The 23877-nt window shown below is 37.9% G+C and overlaps 1 protein-coding gene across 2 annotated transcripts in view; it reads right to left on the minus strand.

Annotated features, from left to right (window-relative positions):
- LOC123549123 (ubiquitin carboxyl-terminal hydrolase CYLD-like) overlaps nt 1-23877 on the minus strand; it is a 158056-nt gene that overhangs the window by 102691 nt on the left and 31488 nt on the right. Inside the window, exons 3-4 of one of the 2 annotated variants that reach the window (XM_045336960.2) lie at nt 12817-12949; nt 9960-10271 (exon numbers count right to left, since the gene is read on the minus strand). In XM_045336960.2, the coding sequence (XP_045192895.1) occupies nt 9960-10271; nt 12817-12949 (445 nt within the window). The remainder of the gene's footprint in view (nt 1-9959; nt 10272-12816; nt 12950-23877) is intronic. The other variant, XM_045336961.2, reaches the window with a different exon arrangement.

Here is a 23877-nt window from a genome sequence, read left to right on the forward strand (position 1 = left end):
TAACCAAGAAGAGTCACGCCGACGCAGACGCCGGGGCAAGTAGTATTGCCCCCCTATTCTCCGAATAGTGGAGCTAAAAAAAGCTATTTTAGAGAAAAAATGTATTTTTAGTAACTGTGATCTTAACCTTGACCAAATGGCATTAAAATGACCTTTTTGGATTTGAACTGACGCCTTTCTGTCACACTGACTAAAAACGTAGCTTTTGGACCAACGTTCTAAACCACTGCACCACCGTGGAATTTTCTAAGTGTGAAGATTAAATAAGTTATCCTGACGCCAATGACCCCATATACAATCCCAACCTTAGTTTTTCTATAACAAATACTTTATATGAAACAAGAGGGTCATGATGACCCTATATCGCTCACCTGAGTATATTGAACCACATGTTTCAAATGGCAAACTGATGCTAAAATATTAGAAAGTAGATCAGTAGGTCACATTTATGGTCACTGAAAGACAGTTTAAAGATTGGTGTGCAAAACTGTACATGTCATCCAAATTTCAAGGCTGGATCTTAAACTAGAGTGGTCACAAGCAAAAGTTTACGCACGGACACACGGACAATGTAGACCTACTGACCTAGCTTTTGACCGCAGTTGACCCAGTTTCAAATTTGACCTAGATATCATCAAGATGAATATTCAGACCAACTTTCATACAGATCCCAAGAAAAATATCGCCTCTAGAGAGGTCACAAGGTTTTTCTATTATTTGACCTACTGACCTAGTTTTTGACGGCACGTGACCCAGTTTCGAACTTGAACTAGATATCATCAAAGTGAACATTCTGACCAATTTTCATGAAGATCCATTGAAAAGTATGGCCTCTAGAGAGATCACAAGGTTCTTCTATTTTTAGACCGACCTACCTAGTTTTTGACCACACATGACCCAGTTTCGAACTTGACCTAGATATCATCAAGGTAAACATTCTGACAAATTTCATGAAGATCCATTGAAAAATATGGCCTCTAGGGAGGTCACAAGGTTTTTCTATTTTTAGACCTACTGACCTAGTTTTTGACCGCAGTTGACCCAATTTCGAACTTGACCTAGATATCATCAAGGTGAACATTCTGACATATTTTCATGAAGGTCCATTGAAAAATATCACCTCTAGAGAAGTCACAAGGTATTTCTATTATTTGATCTAATGACCTAGTTTTTGAAGGCACATAACCCAGTTTCGAACTTGACCTAGATATCATCAAGGTGAACATTTTGACCAATTTTCATGAAGATCCATTGAAAAATATGGCCTCTAGGGAGGTCAAAAGGATTTTCTATTTTTAGACCTACTGACCTAGTTTTGGACCACACGTGACCCAGTTTCGAACTTGACCTAAATATCATCAAGATGAACATTCTGACCAATTTTCATGAAGATCCATTGAAAAATATGGCCTCTAGGGAGGTCACAAGAATTTTCTATTTTTAGACCTACTGACCTAGTTTTGGACCACACATGACCCAGTTTCGAACTTGACCTAGATATCATCAAGATGAACATTCTGACCAACTTTCATAAAGATCCCATGAAAAATGTGACCTCTAGAGTGGTCACAAGCAAAAGTTTACACACACACAGACGACGGACGCTGCGTGATCAAAAAAGCTCACCAGGTGAGCTAAAAAGATGAACAAGCGATGAGAAAGATTAGTCAGTCATAATTTCGTCAATGTCTGAATCACTTCTAATGTAAATGAAAGTAGAGTTAATGCAGGTCGCTGATTAGTGTATGATAAACACATAAGATTTTGAGTTGATTTGTTGATCATTTGATGACCTAATATTCAAATACTCGTTCGGCAGGTTGACCCAGGTTGAATATTCAAATACCAAAAATGCTCCCTAGTAATAACCAACAATGTGTGGCATTTATGCAGAGACAGGACCTCTTGAAAATGTTACAGTTTAGAGCAGAGATAGCAATGTTGAAGGACAACACACAAAGACCTATCTCGTTTAGATAGTGAGTATACATATATATAAAGGATTAAAGCCTTTAACCTTAGCTGGCTTATGGAAGGTCGGTGGTTCAACCCAGGTGCCCGCTCGTGATGAAATAATGCACAGAGGGGCACCGGCTGGAGTCTTCCTCCACCATCAAAGCTGGAAAGTCACCATATGACCTATAATTGTGTCGGTGCGAGGTTAAACCCAACAAAATAAATAAATTTAACCGTTTTGATCTCATGTATTCATATAAAGGATTTATACTTTTAGCTTTAGAGTAACCTTCTTTCTTTTCACCTCAAGTATGTACAGACAGGATTCATGCCATTGCTGTCAAAGTAACCTACTTTGTTTTATCTCAAGCATTCATACAAAAGATTTATGCCTTTAGCTTTAGATTTGATCTTAATTATGCTTTTAGTATCAGCTTTTGATCTCAAGTATTCACAGAAAGGTTCATAAGAGTAATCCACTTTGTTTTGACCTCAAGTATTCATATAAAAGATTTATGCTTTTAACTTTAGAGTAATATACTTTGTTTTGATCTAAAGTATTCATATAAAGGATTTGTGCTTTTAACATCAAAGTACTACTCCCGCACAATAATTCAAACGAAAGCATGTTTATATTATCATTTGATTTATGGTTCTCACGCATCGTTGAAGTCAAAAAGGTTGTCAATGATAGAAGTTAAGTGCAAGCTGTAATGTTATACAAAAATATTTTCTGTATTGAAACGTTTTAATGAAGAAAATTCATAATTATCAAATATGTTATCGTTTGAGTTATTTTGCGGGATTTACAACCTACTTGTTTTGATCTCAAAAATTCCTTTAAAAGATTTATGACTTTAGCATTAGAGTAACCTACGTACTTTAATTTGATCTATAGTATTCATATAAAGGATTTATGCTTTTATCGTCAGAGAAATCAATTTTATTTTGATCTCAACTATTCATTTAAAAGATTTATGCCTTTAGCTTTAGAGTAACATTCCTTGTTTTGATCAAGTATTCATATAAAAGATTCAAGCTTTAAATTTCAGAGTAACCGACTATGTTTTGATAACATGTATCCATAGTAAGAGCTGTTCGTAAGACAGCCCACTCAATTTTTCTCAGTGCTTGGCTCTGAATTAGAGCTTTGCCAGTAAAAAATTTATAAAACTTTAACCAAAAAATTCTAAGTTAAAAAGAGACATTACTCTGTCAAAATTCAAAGCAGAGTTATGGGTATTGTTTTTCCTGGTGTAGACTTTGAGAGTAAATAATTATTTTAAGTTTCAAGTCAAAAGCTTTGAAAGTAACAGATATTTGACTTTATCAAAAACTTTAACCAAAAACTTCTAAGTTAACAAGAGATCACAGAGTGATCTTGGCGCCCACCAATGTGCCATTTTTGAGTGTTCCAAATTTCAAGACTTACTGACTACCTCAAGGTCAACTTTTATTTCCGTACACAACACTGTGCATGTGGTCTAAATTCGAAAGCTGTAGCTTGAGAAATGTCAAGGTCAAAGTTTGTTTCGGTACACAATCTTATGTATGTGGTCTAAATTTGAAGCCTGTAGCTACAGAAATGTGAAAGTAGGTCACTAGGTCAATCTTACGGTCAAAGTTCATTTCGGTACACAAAACTATGCAAGTGGTCCAAATTTGAAGGCTGTAGCTTGAGAAATGTAAAAGAAGGTCAAAAGGTCAAAATCAAGGTCAAATTCTATTTCGGAATACAAAACTATGCATGTGGTCCAAATTTGAAGCCTGTACCTTCAAAAATGTGAAAGTAGGTCACTAGGTCAATGTAAAGGTCAAAGTTCATTTCGGTACACAAAACTATGCAAGTGGTCCAAATTTGAAGGCTGTAGCTTGAGAAATGTAAAAGTAGGTCACTAGGTCAAAATCATGCTCAAATTTTATTTCGGAATACAAAACTATGCATGTGGTCCAAATTTGAAGCCTATACCTTCAAAAATGTGAAAGTAGGTCACTAGGTCAATCTTAAGGTCAAAGTTCATTTCGGTACACAAAACTATGCAAGTGGTCTAAATTTGAAAGGCTGTAGCTTGAGAAATGTAAAAGTAGGTCACTAGGTCAAAATCAAGGTCAAATTCTATTTCGGAATACAAAACTATGCATGTGGTCCAAATTTGAAGCCTGTACCTTCAAAAATGTGAAAGTAGGTCACTAGGTCAATGTAAAGGTCAAAGTTCATTTCGGTACACAAAACTATGCATGTGGTCCAAATTTGAAGGCTATAGCTTGAGAAATGTAAAGTAGGTCACTAGGTCAAAATCAAGGTCAAATTTTATTTCAGAATACAAAACTATGCATGTGGTCCAAATTTGAAGCCTGTACCTTAAAAATGTGAAAGTAGGTCACTAGGTCAATGTAAATGTCAAAGTTCATTTCGGTACACAAAACTATGCATGTGGTCCAAATTTGAAGGCTATAGCTTGAGAAATGTAAAGTAGGTCACTAGGTCAAAATCAAGGTCAAATTTTATTTCAGAATACAAAACTATGCATGTGGTCTAAATTTGAAGCCTGTACCTTAAAAATGTGAAAGTAGGTCACTAGGTCAATGTAAATGTCAAAGTTCATTTCGGTACACAAAAGTATGCAAGTGGTCCAAATTTGAAGGTTGTAGCTTGAGAAATGTAAAAGTAGGTCACTAGGTCAAAATCATGCTCAAATTTTACTTCGGAATACAAAACTATGCATGTGGTCAAAATTTGAAGCCTTACCTTAAAAATGTGAAAGTAGGTCACTAGGTCAATGTGAAGGTCAAAGTTTTTTTCGGTACACAAAACTATGCATGTGGTCCAAATTTGAAGGCTGTAGCTTGAGAAATGTGAAAGTAGGTCACTAGGTCAAAATCAATGTCAAATTTCATTTTGAAACATGGAACTATGCGTATGGTCCAAATTTGACGCATGTACCTTCAAAAATGTGAAAGTAGGTCACTAGGTCAAAATCAAGGTCAAAGTTTTTTCCAGTGCACAAAACTATGCATGTGGTCCAAATTTGAAGGCTGTAGCTAAAGAAATGTGAAAGTAGGTCACTAGGTCAAAATCAAGGTCAACTCATGTCAAGGTTCATCTTGCCACTCAAAAATATACATGTGGTCCAAATTTGAAGGCTGTAGTTACAGAAATGTGAAAGTAGGTCACTAGGTCAAAATCAAGGTCAACTCATGTCAAGGTTCATCTTGCCACTCAAAAATATACATGTGGTCCAAATTTGAATGTTGTAGTTATTGACAAGAACATTTTAAAAGCTTTTCCCTATATAAGTCTATATGAACCATGTGACCCCCGGGGCGGGGCCATTTTTGACCCTAGAGCGATAATTTGAACAAACTTGGTAGAGAACCACTAGATGATGCTACATTACAAGAATCAAAGCCTTAGGCTTTGTGGTTTGGACAAGAAGATTTTCAAAGTTTTTCCTTATGTAAGTCTATGTAAACCATATGACCCCCAGGGCGGGGCCATATTTGACCCTAGGGGTATAATATGAACAATCTAAGTTGAAGACCACTAGATGATGTCACATACAAAATATCAAAGCCCTAGGCCCTGTGGTTTTGGACAAGGGGTTATTCAAAGTTTTTCCCTATATAAGTCATTATAAACTATGTGATCCCCAGGGCGGGGCCATATTTGACCCCAGAGAAATAATTTGAATAATCTTGGTAGAGGACCACTAGATGGTGCTTCAAACCAAATATTAAAGCCCTAGGCTCTGTGGTTTTGGTTAGGAAGGTTTTCAAAGTTTTTCCCTATATAAATCTATGTAAAATATAGAAATAAACAAAGGGCCATAACTCACTCATAAATTGTTGAACCAGTCTGATTTTCAGGGGGACACAACTAGGGTACCAATACATCATTCTGACAAAGTTTGATCAAAATCCCTCCAGTAGTTTCTGAGGAGATGCGATAACAAGAAATTGTTAACGGAAGGACGGACGGACGGACGGAATGACGGACGGACGGACGGACCACGGACGCAGAGTGATTTTAATAGCCCACCATCTGATGATGGTGGGCTAAAAAGGGGCATAATTCTGTCAAAATTCAAATCAGAGTTATGGGAATTGTTTCTCCTGGTGTAGACTTTGATAGTAAATAACTATTTTAAGGTAGTTCTGCATGTTTGATAAACAGGAAGTGATGGCGTAACGTCATTTATCCGGAAAATGTATAGTAAAGCCTGGATTCTGTGTACGGGAATGAAAATTATTTTATGAATTAATAACAACCTGTGAGTAAATTTATTACAATGGCACTGTTAACTGTCTTTTTAAAGTTAAAATATGTATTAAAACATCTGACACGTTAAAAAATTCAAAATAATGTTTTAAAATTAGGTGAAAAGTGCAGTTCACTTCAATCATGGTCAGATATCTCAAAAATAAGCACATGGACCTATACATTTTATTTCACCACATTATAGGCCATATGTTTATTTACAACTGTGAGAAGTTTCTTTAAATTCCACATTGTAGAAAAAATTCTGTTCGCAAAAATGTTATGAAAGTTATGATTTTCCCATAGACTTCCATTATGAAAAATTGCGTGAGGTCCAAATTTTTCAAATCAGTCTAGCAAAATTTCAAGCACACGACCCTCTTTTTTATTTGTTGAATTTTCTTGGTATATTCTGAAGTTTTGAAAAATCAGAGTTTAATCTTCTTCTTCGTACGCAACTACACTGTCAGACCAGCAGCCTCGATGAAACTTGTGGTTTGCCGCAGATCCTCAATGCCTCCATACAGTTTTTGGTATGTTTCTATCTATCGGCCAAGTCGCAGCTCGCTCCTGGTCATGCCTTTTACATCTCTGGAGTATATGCTCCGTCGTCTGATCTTCCTCACCACATGGACAGGCTGGTGATGGTGCCAGTCTGTATTTCTTGTACATGTGAGCATTCAGCTTGTTGTGCCCTGAGCGAAGCCTGACCAGCATCACTTGTTCAGACTGATCAAGGAGATGAAAAGCATCTTCCTCTATCCTTGGTCTCGTTAGTGCCTTGATGATGCTGACTTTCTCCTTGTAGCTCACAGGCGTTGTTGGTTGTTCTGACTGAGCTCCTAGCTTAGCCAGTTGGTCTGCCTCTTCATTGCCTGCAAGTCCACAATGGGATGGGATCCACTGAAGTGCTACTTTGCAGGTTATACTCAGGCTCTGCATTCTCCTGGCTAGCTGTGGAGCTTTACTGTTGATCAGAGCTTCCATGACAGACAGTGCATCTGTGAGAAAGACGACTGAGGAGCTTTCTTTTGCCGAGTCTTCAATCATTGAGACAGCCTTCATGAGTGCTTCAGTCTCCACCTTGTAATTGCTGCAGTGTTTTCCTGTGGTTGCATGTGGTGTTTCTCTCTTGCCAGATGGGTATTGAATGAAAACTCCTGCTCCTCCGTCTTTGATGGCACATGTGGCTGATCCATCTGTATAGACATGAGTCCATGTTTCCAGAGGATAGTCTTCATTGATCATAGCCAGTGTGAGGCTCTTTCGAATACCTTCATCCTCTTGCTTCCGCAGTCAAGATGAGGAACAGGAAGTCTCACAGTCACTGAGGACAGATCATTTGCTAGAAGGTTTATAATGTCTTCTCTACCTAAGTGAGTCGTTGGTATGTTCAGCTCAGTTTTGAACTCTCGATTAAGTTTCTTTGCCTCGTGAACGAAGCTGCTATGTTTGAACTGATTTCTGGTGTAGCCATCCAATTTGGCTTTCATGGGATGGTCTTGAAAAGACCTGAACTTCTCTGCTTGAAGCAGGACCTTTGCATGTCTCCTGTCTTGTAACGGCTGTGTACCTTTTAGCTTCTCCATGAAGGAGATTAGTGTAGACTTTGTAGCACCTGTCATGATCCGCAAGGCTTGGTTTTGAACCTTGTCTAGAGTCTGTTGGTTAGTTTTGGCAGTAGTGGGCCAGGCAGTTGAGCTATGCTCTAAATAGGGTCTCACTGTTCCCTGATATATTGTCTTGAGAATGTGCTCATTTGCTCTCCACATTGTTCCAGCAAGTTTACGCATCATGGCAAACTTCCTACGGGCCTTCCCTTCTGCTTGACTAATATGGGGTCTCTAGGTTAGCCGTTTGTCAAAGGTCACTCCAAGGTATTTTGCCTCGTCTGCTTCAGTAAGCGAAGTATTTCCCATCTTGATTTTACCAGCCCTCTGCTTTGACGACAGGGAGAATTGTGTAGTGGACCATTTCTCTGTATTGATCGAGACACATCAATCTTCAGCCCAAACTGAAAGCTTGTTGATGGCTTCTTGCATCCTGTGTTTGGCTGTTGTGGCATGTTCTTCCTTACACCATAACACCAGGTCATCAGCATAGAGTGCAGCCTTAACTCCTTTCAGTCATGACGCAACAGGAACTTCCTACTGCTGGCATGTTCTAAGCTGACTCTTGCTCTCCTGTTGTAGAGGTATGACTTAAACCACCTGAGCATGTGACCTCCTACTCCACTCCTCATCAGTTTGACAAGAAGTCCATCAGTCCAGACTTTGTCAAATGCTCGCTGCAGATCAGTCCATGCTGTAAGCACGGCTTTCTGCTCTTGGAAGGCGTCCTCTATCTCTTGCGATAGGTAAGTGGTCTGGTCCTCAGTGTAGCGGAATTGTCTGAAGCCAGCTTGTTGTGTTGCGAGTAGGTTGTTAGTCTCCATGTACCAATTCAGGCGTGCATTCACAATCCTCTCCATGATCTTTCCAACACATCTGGTTAGACTGATTGGACGATAGCTTGCAGCCTTCTTTGGATCCTTCCCTTTCTTATGGATGGGGATCATGACTGCCTCTTTCCATATCTGTGGAAGTAGTCCTTGTGTCCAGCTGTAGTTGTAAATTTCCAGGAGTTTGCAAATTGCTGCAGTGCCTAAATGGGTCAGCATTTCATTTGTGACTCCATCTGGTCCAGGAGACTTCTTTGTCTTCAACTGCCTAAGAGCTGTCTGTAGCTCATGTAGTTTAAGACTCTGTTTCATGCATTCTGATGTCACTTGACTTGTCTGCCTTTCCCTTTTTCTCTTCGGGCTTCCCTTTGCCTTTCCCTATGACTACACAGAGTTTAATCAAATTCTACATGGTAGAAAAAACTTTGATCCAAACATGCAGAACTACCTTAAGTTTCAAGTAAAAAGCTTTAATAGTAACAGAAATATTTGACTTTATCAAAAACTTTAACCAAAAATTCTAAGTTAAAAATTCAAACAGAGTTATGGGGATTGCTTCTCCTCATGTAGACTTTGATAGTTAATAACTATTTTAAGTTTCAAGTCAACAGCTTTGATGGTAACAGAGATATTTGACTTTATCAAAAACTTTAACTGAAAGTTCTAATTAAAATTCTGACTGTTTCTCCTGGTGTAGACTTTGATAGTAAATAAGTATTTTAAGTTTCAAGTCAATAGCTTTGTTAGTAACAGAGATATTTATATTTTATCAAAAACTTTAACCAATGACGACGCGGACGCCGACACTGGGGCGAGTGCAATAGCTCTACTTTTTCTTCGATAAGTCGAGCTAAAAAGGATTTATGCTTTTAGCGTATTTAGTGTATTTAAACCTTCTTTGTTTTATGCATATAATTAAAATGTACTTGCTATTAGATTTTTGAAGCAACCCATCTGCTACATTTTTCTGTTAGTTACTTTTTTGTTGCGGGCCTTCTTTGCGATGCATGGCTCTCTGGGTGTAATTGGGGTGCTCTTTGCTTCCGGGAAATCTACACTTACCTTTTATTTTTGATCTCGAGTTTTCATATAAAGGATTTATGCTTTTAGCATCAGAGTAACCTTTTTTGTTTTGATCTAAAATATTCATATAAAAATTTTATCCATCAGCATGAGAGAAACCTAATTGTTTTGATCTCAAGTATTCATATAAAAAATTTATCCATCAGCATCAGAGAAATCTTATTGTTTTGATCTCAAGTATTCATATAAAGGATTTATGCCTTTAGCTTCAGAATAACCTACCATGTTTCGACCTTGAATATTCATATAAAGGATTTATGCCTTTAGTGTCAGGGAAGCCTTTGCAAGCAGCTGGTGGAGTTTGTACATTTGAGGATGGAGCAGCATGAACCATGGCATGCTCTACAACTTCAAAACTGTTTTTCTTCTCATGTTTGATGTCTGGTTGTTGTGTTCCGTCTGCTGGTAGCCTTGGAGAGAACTTCTGTAAGCGAGCTTCCTCCATGATGCGTCTCTGTTCCTCAATAACCTCCTCTTGGGTTTTCCCAATACAACCCGCTTCAGTGAAAGCAGCCAATGCATTCTCACTGTCAACTAATTATCAAGAACAATATATTAATGAGGGTTGGGCGAAAATACCCAGGGGCAGGAATTCCTACTGGTATTTACCGGTGTAACAGGCAGATTTTCCCCAGGGAAAAAAACAACCGGCTGATTTCCTCAGCAGGGAAAAAACCAACTGGTTGCTTCTTTCCCCTGGGAAAAAAATCAACCGGTTGTTTCCCCCCCCCCCCCTTAGTTACTTCCCCACCCACAAACAAGGGAGAACAAACTGACCAGTTGTTCTTTCTCCACCTGGTTAATTTTTCCCCTTGTTTTTTTCTTTTCACAAGAAAGGGAGAATAAAAACCAGTTATTTTTTTCTGACATAGTTTTTGTACACAAGGGAAAGTTGTTCCCCCACCCCCTGGTTAGTTGTCTCCACCTTAGTTGTTGTACAAAAACAATAGAGTTGGTTCTTTCCACTGTAGTTATGTATCTGCATGTCTGAAAAATAGACAATGAAGGGAGAAGCAACTGACTAGTTGGTTGTTTTCCCCCTAGTATGTATATATCTACATGTCTGAAAAATACACAGTGAAGCGGGAAGAAACTGACAAGCTGGTTCTATACCCCCTAGTATGTATGTATCTACATACCTAAATGATAATGGATGGTGAAGGGGAAGAAATTGACTAGATGGTTCTTTCTCCCTAGAATGTATGCATCTACATGTTTGAACAAGCAAATTCGATGAATTGGTATCCCCCGCCGAAAGGGTTTATGGTGAGGAATGGCAAAAAAACATATCTGGCAAAAAGTTAAGGATGTTACTAAGAAGTAAATATTTTCATTAGTCAAAATCAATTTAACAGAAAATGAGTGCTTTTTTTTGCAGGGGAGGGAGGGGGGCAGCGGGGGTGACCAGGTGAGGGTATAAAACTTCACATGTTGATTATATATACTGATGGAAAATTAAAAATGAAAAACAAAAACAAAACAAAAACTGGGGTAGGGTTGGGGGGTGCATGATTGGGGTGGTAGGCATGACTGGGTGGAGTTGTGAGGTGGGGGAACGGTACAAGTGTGCGTGTTGATAAATATTCATGGAAGGTTTGAAAAAAAAATTTAAAAAAGGAATGAAAAATTGTTGTTTTTTTTTTGGGGGGGGGGGGGGGGGGGACCAAGGCAAGGTGGTGTGGGTACACAACTTCACATGTTTATAATAAATGTTCATGGAAAAGAATGAAAGAAGTTTAATGAAATTCTACCAATTGGTTGGTTTGTTATGTACAAATCTGTGGATTTTTAAACAATTAAAGGGCAATAACTCCAAGAAAAAATGACCAATCCGAAAAAAACTTAAAGGGCATCATCGCAGTATGCTGGTTCATGTTTACTTCAAGTTTTATGAAATTCTACCCGCTAGTTACTGAGAAATGGCTGCGGACGGACATTTTTCATTAAATCAAGGGCAATAACTCTAAGGGAAATTGACCAATCAAAAAAAAACTTGACGGGCATCATCGCAGTATGTTGGTTGATGTTTATTTCAAGTTTTATGAAATTCTACCTGCTAGTTACTGAGAAATGGCTGCGGACGGACATTTTTCATTTAATCAAGGGCAACAACTCTAAGGGAAATTGACCAATCCCCCAAAAAAAACTTGACGGGCATCATCGCAGTATGTTGGTTCATGTTTATTTCAGATTTTATGAAATTCTACCAGCTAGTTACTGAGAAATGGCTGCGGACGGATGGACAGACGGACGAGAACAAATCTATATGCCCCCACCACTCATGTGGGGGCACAAAAAGGGGGGATAATTCATGAAATATTGGTGCAAGAGTTATTGCCCTTGTGTCATATGATGTGAGTGATGATGTTGAACAACTATTTTAAGTTTAAATCAAATTCATTTAGTAATAACTGAGATAGAGTGAAAATGCATCAAAACTTTAACCTGAAATTCTAAGTAAAAGGGGGGATAATTCATTAAATATTGGCACCAGAGTTATGGACCTTGTGTCATATGATGTGGGAGATGATGTGGAACAACTACTTTCAGTTTTAATCAAATTTAGTATTAACTGAGATAGAGTGCAAGTGCATCTAAACTTTAACCTGAAATTCTAAGTAAAAAGGGGAGATAATTAATGAAATATTGGCGGGAGAGTTATGGCCCTTGTGCCATATGATGTGGATGATGATGAGGAAAAACTATTTTAAGTTTGAAACAAATCCATCAGGTAATTACAAAGATAAAGTGCATCAAAACTTTAACCAAGGTGCGGACTTGGAAGGACGCTGAGGCCTGGTCGAGTAGGACAGCTCTCCATAACTCGTATAGTCACGCTAAAACAGAAATAAATTCATAATTTATTCAGGAAATTGTTATGTTTTTTTTTCTCAATACCTCTTATCATTATTTTGTTTCAGTAAATGCCCAATCAGTGCAACTTTAAAGTCCTGGGACAAAGTAAGTACAACAGGGGAGACAAATTAAGAAACATTTAGATTAAGTTATGGTTTAGGGTCTGAAGACTGACTATAGTGCAATACCTATGAATGTGAAAGAGATTTTGTGTACATTATACCTGGCCTAGATTCATTTCGATACTCTTCTTCTTTCATAAGTCCTAGTATAGGTACAAGAGAAGCATGGTTCTGTTTGGCTGTGAACAGTCGCTGATCTCGGTATTTTCCTGTACCTGAACCCACCGGATGATCCTGTAAATAGTCAGTTACGCAACATTTCAAACAAGAAATATCTGTAAAACCGATGGATGCTCCCCAAAATTTGCATATCAAAAGAACAAAAGTGGAATTTACTGACTGCCTGGAATTCAGCAAAAATTCATAGGACGCTTCACTCTCAAGAGGAGGTGCGCATATTTTTGTGCCCCCACCACTCAGTGGAGGGAGCATATAGATTTGGTCTTGTCCGTGCGTCCATCTGAAATAAGTTTGTGACACGCTCAGCTAAAATAGTATTTGATATAGATTAATGAATCATCAAGATCAACATTCTGACCAAGTTTCACTGAGATAGGTTCATAAATGTGGCCTCTAGAGTATTAACAAGCTTTTCCTTTGCTTTGACCGTGTGACCTAGTTTTTGACCCCACATGACCAAGATTCAAACTTGACCCAGAGGTCATCAAGGCAAACATTCTAACAAATTCTCATGAGTTTCAAACTTAAACTGTGGACTCTAGAGTGTTAACAAGATTTTCCTTTGATCTGGCCTAGTGACCTAATTTTTGACCCCACATGACCCAGTTTCACACTTGCCCTAGAGATCATCAAGACAAACATTCTGACCAATTTTCATGAAGATAGGGTCATAAATGTGGCCTCTAGAGAGTTAACAAGCTTTTTCTTTGATATGACCAGGTGACCTAGTTTTTGAACCCACATGACACAGATTTGAACTTGACCTAGAGGTCATCAAGAAAAACATTCTGACCAATGCTCATGAGTTTCAAACTTAAACTGTGGACTCTAGAATGTAACAGGATTTTCCTTTGGTCTGGCCTAGGGACCTAATTTTTGACCCCACATGACCCAGTTTGGAACTTGACCTAGAGATCATCAAGACAAACATTTTGACCAAGATTCATAAAGATATGGTCACAAATGTGGCCTCTAGTGTTAACAAGGCAATCATTGATGCATGACGCAAACCGCATGACGCCGGACAATGACCGGTCACAATAGCTCACATTGAGCACTTTATGCTCTGGTGAGCTTAAAACAAGAGAGTAGATCAGTAGGGCAAGAGTATTCAAGATAATTATTGAAATCTGTATCAAAAATTATACAAGTGGTCCAAATTTCTATGCTGTAACTTCAAAAACCAAGAAAGTAGGTCACACTAAAAGACTATTCAAGATGGGTATTGTATCAGTGTATCAAACATTATACATGTGATCCAAATTTCTTTGCTGTATATTAAAAACAAGAAAGTAGGTCAGTCGGTCAGGGTTAAGAATATTAAAGATGAGTATCAAAATCTGTATCAGAAGTTATAAACGTGGTCCAAATTTCTATGCTGTACCTTCAAAAACAAGAAAGTAGGTCAGCAGGTCATGATCAAGACTATTCAAGATGAGTATTGAAATCTGTATCAAAAACTGGAGATGCTTTTGAGAAAAGCGCATGTCTCCCACAACTGCCCCTCTGAAAATGTTAGTTTCTCTAGATGTTTTGACGAGTGGATCCAATTAGATGGTCTGGATGAGTGGATCCAATCAGTAATTCAAGGGCCATAAATCGAAAGTGCCTGGGCAGATTTGGCTAGTTATCGAACTTGGGTAAGGTCTTATGGCCAAACACATTTTGTTCAAGTTTGGTGAAGATCAGATGAGAAATGTTCGACTTAGAGAGCGGACAAGAGTAAACAGACGGATTTTTTCGGTAATTCAAGGACCGTAACTCTAAAATGCCTGGACCGATTTGGCTAGTTATCGAACTTGGCCGAGGTCTCATGGTCAAACACATTTTGTTCAAGTTTGGTGAAGATCAGATGAGAAATGTTCGACTTAGAGCGCAGACAAGAGAAAAAAAGGCCGATTTTTCGATAATTCAAGGGCCGTAACTCCAAAATGCCTGGACAGATTTGGCTAGTTATCGAACTTGGCCGAGGTCTCATGGTCAAACACATTTTGTTCAAGTTTGGTGAAGATCTGTTGAGAAATGTTTGATTAAGAGTGCGGACATGAGTAAAAAGGCCAATTTTTCGATAATTCAAGGGCCGTAACTCCAAAATGCCTGGACCGATTTGGCTAGTTATCGAACCTGGCCGAGGTCTCATGGTCAAACACATTTTGTTTAAGTTTGGTGAAGATTGGATGAGAAATATTCGAATTAGAGTGCGGACATGAGTAAAAAGACCATTTTTTGGTAATTCAAGGGCCATAACTCCAATACGCCTGGACCAATTTGGCTAGTTATCAAATTTGGCCGAGGTCTTATGGTCAAACACTTTTTGTTCAAGTTTGGTGAAAATCGGATGAGAAATGTTCGACTTAGAGTGCGGACAAGCTTTGTGACAGACATACACACACACACAGACTGGAGTAAATCAATATGTCTCCCACACCACTGTGTGGTGGGAGACATAATTATACATGTGGTCCAAACTTCTATGCTGCAACTTCAAAAACAAAAAAGTAGGTCAGTAGGTCATGATTAAGACTATTCAAGATGAGTATTGAAATCTGTATCAAACATTATACTTGTGGTTCAAATTTCTTCGCCATTGCTTCAAAAATAAACAAGAGCCATGTTAGACATGGCCAATCCCCCCGCCAGGCATATTATAATTGAAGGCTAAAGTTCCTGGCAAGTTAGTGTCTGAAAGTATTCATTTTGGGAGAAGCTTTGAAAAACCATTTAGTTGTGGTCCACATCAGGGGTTTTAAAGATGTGGAAGAAAGAATTATTCAGTGGTGAGGTGGTTTACTGCTAAATTTTATTAATTTTCATGAACAGTATAGCTGTATGATGTTTTTCTATATGGCTACTGTAAAAAGAAGGAATGGAAAGCTAACAGGGAACAAGAGTGCCAGAATGTCACAATATATGCCCGTCACAGCAAATTTCTTTACTCTAGCAGCTGTATTTGCAAATGGAATTTTAATTTTGTGGTTGTTTAGTAATCATTGTAAGTCTTTTGTTTTTCTAAGTCCACAAAAAAACTCATTACCAGGTAGAGATGTCTTAAAATACACCTAAATTTGGAAAGTAACATCCAGGTTGTACCACAGAAAAGTGGTCTTGTTTTTTCCCTGTGGTCAATTATAAAAATGTTACAACATAAGTTATTTATAGTAACAACTAATGGAAATTAATCTTTAAAAAAAAAAAAAAAAAAAAAAAAAAAAAAAAAAAAAAAAAAAAAAAAAAATATTGTAAGTCCACACAAAAATCTTTACTAGGTAGAGATTGGTCAAATTACACCTCAAAATTGGATGTAGAATGCATGTTGTACTACTGAAAAGTGGTCTCGATTTTTCCCTACGACTAGTAATGAAAAAGTTACAATAAAAGCTATTTAAAGTAACAACAAAGGGAAGTAATTCTAAAGAAGGGAACAGTTACTGCGCATGACACTTCGTCTCATGATGGTGTATAATTGTGCCAAGTTACATCAAAATCCCTCCATGCATGAAGAAGAAATGCTTCGGACAAAGTCATTCTTGTATCTGACCTTTGGCCTCTAAGTGTGACCTTGACCTTAGACCTAGGGACCTGGATCTTGCGCATGACACTCTGTCTTGTGGTGGTGAACATTTGTGCCAAGTTATATCAAAATCCCTCTATGCATGAAGAAGAAGTGCTCCGGACAAGGTTTTCATTCTTGTATCCTTTGACCTCTAGTGTGACCTTGACCTTAGAACTAGGGACCTGGTTCTTGCACATGACACTCCATCTCATGGTGGTGAACATTTGTGCCAAGATATATCAAAATCCCTCCATGCATGAAAAAGATATGCTGCGGACAAATTTTTTTAAGAAAATATGATAAAGGGGAATAACTCAAAAAGTAGGCAAGGTACAGTTATTGTTCTTGCACATTGCACTTCCTCCCAATGTGTTCTATCAGTGTATGAAGTTTGAAGAAAATCCCTCCAGTACTTTTGGAATTATGCTCCGGACAATTTTTTTAAAGAAAATATGATAAAGGGGAATAACTAAAAAAATAGGCAGGGTAGAGTTATTGTTCTTGCACATTGCACTTCCTCCCCAATGTGTTCTATCAGTGTATGAAGTTTGAAGAAAATCCCTCCAGTACTTTTGGAGTTATGCTCCGGACAAAATTTTTCAAGAAAATATGATAAAAGGGGAATAACTCAAAAAATAGGCAAGGTAGAGTTATTATTCTTGAACACTGCACTCAGGCTTCCTGCTGTCGGTCGCCAATGGCGCCAAATGCGACAAAATGTAAATTCTGGCGCTAAAAATCTTCAATTGGCGAATTTCATTGGCGCCTACAAGATAATCGTCGATCTGATCTTCTGATCTTTCTCAATGATGCAATAACGGATTATCCGATATTTAATACTACACGAAGACAATACACAACGTGTCAATATCGATTTACACCTAGGGGCATTATTTAAAACTTCGCCGAGTCACTAGAGCGTTCCTCCACGCAAGAACGATTATCATTCAATCTGATTCGCCAAATTTAGCCCCGCCTACTTACACGAAAGCAAATGAAACGAAATATTTTCTAGGTGCTTCGTCTAATGCACCGCCTTTTTTTTATGATGCAAAAAACGCGAGATAAATTTACAGGTTATTTTAATGACAATCCGATTCGCCGAAGTAATTGAGACCGAGAAAATGCCGGAAATAATGACACGTCAAAGCGCAATCAAAAGATACACATATTCTCTGATCGTAAATAGATAAATTTTGCACAAGCGTTGTTAAATAAATCTACGCGTTCGTAAATTTCAGTCGCGGTCGTATAATTTGGGTGATATAATTTCTATCCGAGAATTTTTGAGATACAAATGAACTAAAGCAGTTCTTTTACGTGCCCAACGTAAAGCATTGATACACCGGGATAATTTTAAAAAGCTCAACCCCAGAGCTTCAAAACAAAGTGCTAATAATACCTGTAGGTGGTATTTTCACTATACATTAGTATGTATGAAAGGAAACAGAAATTTAGTTTTATATATATAATGAAACTTGAGCATTTTAAAAAGCTTTTCAAAAGTTATAAAATAATATAAAACAACACTGTTTTTGATAAATGACCTAAATTAATTTTGAAGTAAAAAGTTAAAAGAATAAAGAGATAAATATTCATGTTTTAAAAACATCTATTTAGTGAAAATGACCATTAAAGGGAGATAATTAAAAACGGCAAACTATATAAAGGGATAATTTTATAGATTGAGCAATTACTTTTGTTTAGAAAATGTATTTGAAAATGGTTGAGAAGAATAAAAACTATTTTTGATTCAATGTGATATCAGGATAAATATTCATGTTTTAAAAACATCTATTTAGTGAAAATGACCCTTAAAGGGAGATAATTAAAAATGGCAAACTATATAAAGGGATACTTTTATAGATTGAGCAATTACTTTTTTTTAGAAAATGTTCTTGAAAATGGTTGAGAAGATTAAAAACTATTTTTGATTTAATGTGATATTAGGACAGACTGGTTCAAGAGCAAATTGCATGGTTACTGTAAAGAATCAAATGAAAAAGAGATTGAAAAAGAAAATGGTATGTTGCCCATCACAGACCATTGGCTCCAACTTGAGAGTCACTGGCGCAAACTTTTCCTGATTGGCGAATTTGTTGGCGCAAAGTGAAATTGACCCAGAGGAAACCCTGTGCACTTCCTCCTAATGTGTTTTATCAGTGTATGAAGTTTGAAGAAAATCCCTCCAGTACTTTTGGAGTTATGCTCCGGACAAAGATCGTTGCAGATGCACGCACGGACAGACAGACGCACGCACGGACGGAGAGCATTTCTAATATCCCCTTCGCCTTTGGCGGGGGGATAAACAAGTGAATGAAGTATTGCCATGCAATACAAAGTCCCCTATTGGAAGGCCCCTAATTTTCTCTACTGCAGTATTCATAATTTTAACATGTTCAAAACGTTGTGGAACTAGAGATGCTTTTGAGAAAAGTGCATGTCTCCCACAACTGCCTAATCATCTAAATAGTAAGTCAGTCTTTATATATTGTTTACTTAAAACGTACCCTATACTACTAATTTCGCATGCGCCTTCCTGCAGGCAAAACGTACCCTATACTACGCTTTCGTGCAGGCAAAACGTACCCTATACTACTGCAGGAAAGCGCATGCGAAATGAGGATTTTTCGGTAATTCAAGGGCCATACATGTAATTCCAAAGCATCATCTGGAGCATGTGCAGTAAACAATTTTAATTTGAATTCTAAAATAGTGTGATATTTATTTCTTAAGTCACTATATGTTCATTGTAAATATACTTTGTTATACCCAAGTGGAAACTGGCAGGTACTCGAAAATGCAGCGCTCTGATTGGTCAATTAGAATCCCTAAAGCACTGTGATGTCATGATAAAGTTATGAATAACATAATGTATTGTCATGCAATACAAAGTCCCCTACTGGAAGGCCCCTAATTTTCTCTACTGCAGAAAAACATAATGAACTGATATCTGTCAATGATGTATAAACAATATTGCACAATATATACTTGGATTAAAATTTGCATATATAAATATAACAAGAGGGCCAAGATGGCCCTAGGTAGCTCACCTGAGAAACACACCATAACACACTATAACAATGTAAACATGTTTGACCTAGTGATTTCATGGAAAAATATATTCTGACCAATTATCATTAAAATTGGAGCAAAAATATTGAGTATAAATAAGTTTTTTGATTTGATCTAGTGACCTAGTTTTTGACCCGAGATGACCCATATCTGAACTTGACCTAGATTTCATCAAGGCTATCATTCTGACCAAATTTCATGAAGATCAGTTGAAAAATACAGCCTCTATCGCATACACAAAGTTTTTCTTTGATTTGACCTAGTGACCTGCTTTTTGATCTTAGATGACCCCTATTTGAATATGACCTAGATTTCATCAAGATAATCATTCTGGCTTAATTTCAGGAAGATCAGTTGGAAAATATAGCCTCTATCGCATATAAAAGCTTTTCCTTTGATTTGACCTAGTGACCTACTCTTTGATCCCAGAAGCCCCATATTCGAAACTAACCTAGATTTTATCAAGGCAATCATTCTGACCAAATTTCATGAAGACCAATTGAAAAATACAGCCTCTATCACATACACAAGGTTTTTCTTTGATTTGACCTAGTGACCTAGTTTTTGATCCCAGACTACCCATATTGGAACATGACCTAGATTTCATCAAGGCAACCACTCAGACAAAATTTCATGAAGATCAGTTGAAAATCTTTTTGCATTTATCGCATACACAAGGTTTTTCTTTAATTTGACATTGTGACCTAGTTTTTGACCCGAGATGACCCATTTTCGAACTCGGCCTAGATTTCATCAAGGTTATCATTCTCACCAAAATTCATGAAGATCAATTGAAAAATACAGCCTCTATCGCATACACAAGGTTTTTCACTGATTTGACCTAGTGACCTAGTTTTTGACCCGAGATAACCCATTTTCGAACTTGGCCTAGATTTCATCAAGGCAATCATTCTGACCAATATTCATGAAGATCAATTGAAAAATACAGCCTCTATCGCACAGACAAGGTTTTTCTTTGATTTGATCTAGTGACCTAGTTTTTGACCCGAGATGACCCATTTTCGAACTTCGCCTAGATTTCATCAAGGCAATCATTCTGACCAATATTCATGAAGATCAATTGAAAAATACAGCCTCTATCGCATACACAAGGTTTTTCATTGATTTGTCCTAGTGACCTAGTTTTTGATCCCAGATGACCCATTTTCGAACTCGACCTAGATTTCATCAAGGCATCATTCTGACTAAATTTCATGAAGATCAGTTGAAAAATACAGCCTCTATCCAACAAATTTTCTTTGATTTGCCTAGGACTCTTTTGATCTTAGATGACCCTATTTGAATATGACCTAGATTTCATCAAGATAATCATTCTGGCTTAATTCAGAAGATCATTGAAATATCCTCTATCGCTATAAAAGCTTTTCTTGATTGACCTAGTGACCTACTCTTTGACCCAGAAGCCCATATCGAATAACCTAGATTTTATCAAGCAATCATTCTGACCAAATTTCATAAGACCAATTGAAAATACGCCTCTATCACATACACAAGTTTTCTTTGATTTGACTAGGACCTAGTTTTGATCCAGACTACCCATATTGGAACATGACAATTTCATCAAGGCAACCACTCAGACAAATTTCATGAAGATCGTTGAAAACTTTTTGCATTATCGCATACACAAGTTTTTCTTTATTTGACATTGTGACCTAGTTTTTGACCCGAGATGACCCATTTTCGAACTCGGCCTAGATTTCATCAAGGTAATCATTCTCACCAAAATTCATGAAGATCAATTGAAAAATACAGCCTCTATCGCATACACAAGGTTTTTCACTGATTTGACCTAGTGACCTAGTTTTTGACCCGAGATAACCCATTTTCGAACTTGGCCTAGATTTCATCAAGGCAATCATTCTGACCAATATTCATGAAGATCAATTGAAAAATACAGCCTCTATCGCACAGACAAGGTTTTTCTTTGATTTGATCTAGTGACCTACTTTTTGACCCGAGATGACCCATTTTCGACCTTCGCCTAGATTTCATCAAGGCAATCATTCTGACCAATATTCATGAAGATCAATTGAAAAATACAGCCTCTATCGCATACACAAGGTTTTTCATTGATTTGTCCTAGTGACCTAGTTTTTGACCCGAGATGACCCATTTTCGAACTCGGCCTAGATTTCATCAAGGCAATCATTCTGACTAAATTTCATGAAGATCAGTTGAAAAATACAGCCTCTATCACATACACAAGCTAAATGTTGACGGACAGACAGACAGACGACAGACAGACAGACAGACAGACGCCGGACATTGAGCAATCAGAAAAACTCACCTGAGCATTGCTCAGGTGAGCTAAAAACCTACAGTTGTTTTCATATGGAATTTTTTTCGGCCGTTTATAAAGAAGTTACTATATAAGTTATTTATAGTAAAAACAAAGGGAAATTACTCCTAAAAAAAAAACTCTATATAATATAAGTCCACAAAAAAATCTTTACCAGGGTCAAAATACACCTAAAAATTGGATGTAACATGCATGTTGTACCGAAGAAAAGTGGTCTCGATTTTTCCCTACGGCCAGTAATAAAAATGTTACAATATAATCTATTTATAGTAACAAAAAAAGGCTGCCTCATGGTGGTAAACATTTGTGCCAAGTTACATCAAAATCCCTCCATGCATGAAGAAGAAATGCTCTGAACAAAGTAATTCTTGAATTTGACCTTTGACCTCTAAGTGTGACCTTGACCTTAGACGTAAGGACCTGGTTCTTGCACATGGCAATCTGTCTCATGGTGGTGAACATCTGTGCCAAGTTACATCAAAATCCCTCTATGCATAAAGAAGAAATGCTCTGAACAAAGTTATTCTTGAATTTGACCTTTGACCTCTAAGTGTGACCTTGACCTTAGACGTAAGGACCTGGTTCTTGCACACGGCAATCTGTCTCATGGTGGTGAACATTTGTGCAAAGTTACATCAAAATCCCTCTATGCATGAAGAAGAAATGCTATAGACAAAGTCATTCTTGTATCTGACCTTTAGCCTCTAAGTTCGACCTTGACCTTAGACCTAGGGACCTGGTACTTGCGCACGACACTCCGTCTCATGGTGGTGAACATTTGTGCCAAGTAATATTAAAATCCCTTCATGGATTATTGAGTTCTGAACTGGACAGGAAAAAAACCCTATTGACCTTTGACCTCCAATTGTGACCTTGACCTTTGAGCTAGGGGTACGGGTTTTGCGCAAGACATGTTATCATGGGGAACATTTGTGCCAAGTAATATTAAAATCCCTTCAAAAATGGCAGAGTTATGGACCAGACAGGAAAAAAGCCCTATTGACCTTTGACCCCCAATTGTGACCTTGTCCTTTGGGTCAGGGGTCCGGGATTTGCGCATGACATGTTGTCACATCATGGAGAACATTTGTGCCATGTGATATTAAAATCCCTTAAGTAATGACAGAGTTATGGACCGGACACGAAACAGACCCTGTTCATGCCATGATATCATTTGACTGCCAAGTGTGACCATGACCTTTGAGCTAGGGGTCTGAAAGTTGTGCAAGACACATCGTCATATTATGAGGTACATTTGTGCCAAGTAATATTAAAATCCCTTTATGGATGGCAGAGTTGTGGACTGGACAGGAAGAAAGCCCTATTGACCTTTGACCTCCTATTGTGACCTTGACCTTTGAGCTAGGGGTCCGGGTTTTGCGCATGACAAGTCGTCTCATCATGGGGAACATTTGTGTCAAGTGATATTAAAATCCCTTAATGAATGACAGAGTTATGGACCGGACACGAAACAGACCCTGTTCATGCCATGATAACATTTGACTGCCAAGTGTGACCTTGACCTTTGAGCTAGGGGTCTGAAAGTTGTGCAAGACACATTGTCTGATTATGAGGTACATTTGTGCCAAGTAATATTAAAATCCCTATATATGGATGGCAGAGTTGTGGACCGGACAGAAAAAAAGCCCTGTTGACCTTTGACCTCCAATTGTGACCTTGACCTTTGAGCTAGGGGTACGGGTTTTGCGCAAGACATGTTATCATGGGGAACATTTGTGCCAAGTAATATTAAGATCCCTTCAAAAATGGCAGAGTTATGGACAAGACAGGAAAAAAGCCCTATTGACCTTTGACCCCCAATTGTGACCTTGTCCTTTGGGTCAGGGGTCCGGGATTTGCGCATGACATGTTGTCACATCATGGAGAACATTTGTGCCATGTGGTATTAAAATTCCTTAAGTAATGACAGAGTTATGGACCGGACACGAAACAGACCCTGTTCATGCCATGATATCATTTGACTGCCAAGTGTGACCATGACCTTTGAGCTAGGGATCTGAAAGTTATGCACGA

The sequence above is a fragment of the Mercenaria mercenaria genome, chromosome 6 (assembly GCF_021730395.1).
Source record: "Mercenaria mercenaria strain notata chromosome 6, MADL_Memer_1, whole genome shotgun sequence".
Classification (NCBI taxonomy): Eukaryota; Metazoa; Mollusca; class Bivalvia; order Venerida; family Veneridae; genus Mercenaria; species Mercenaria mercenaria.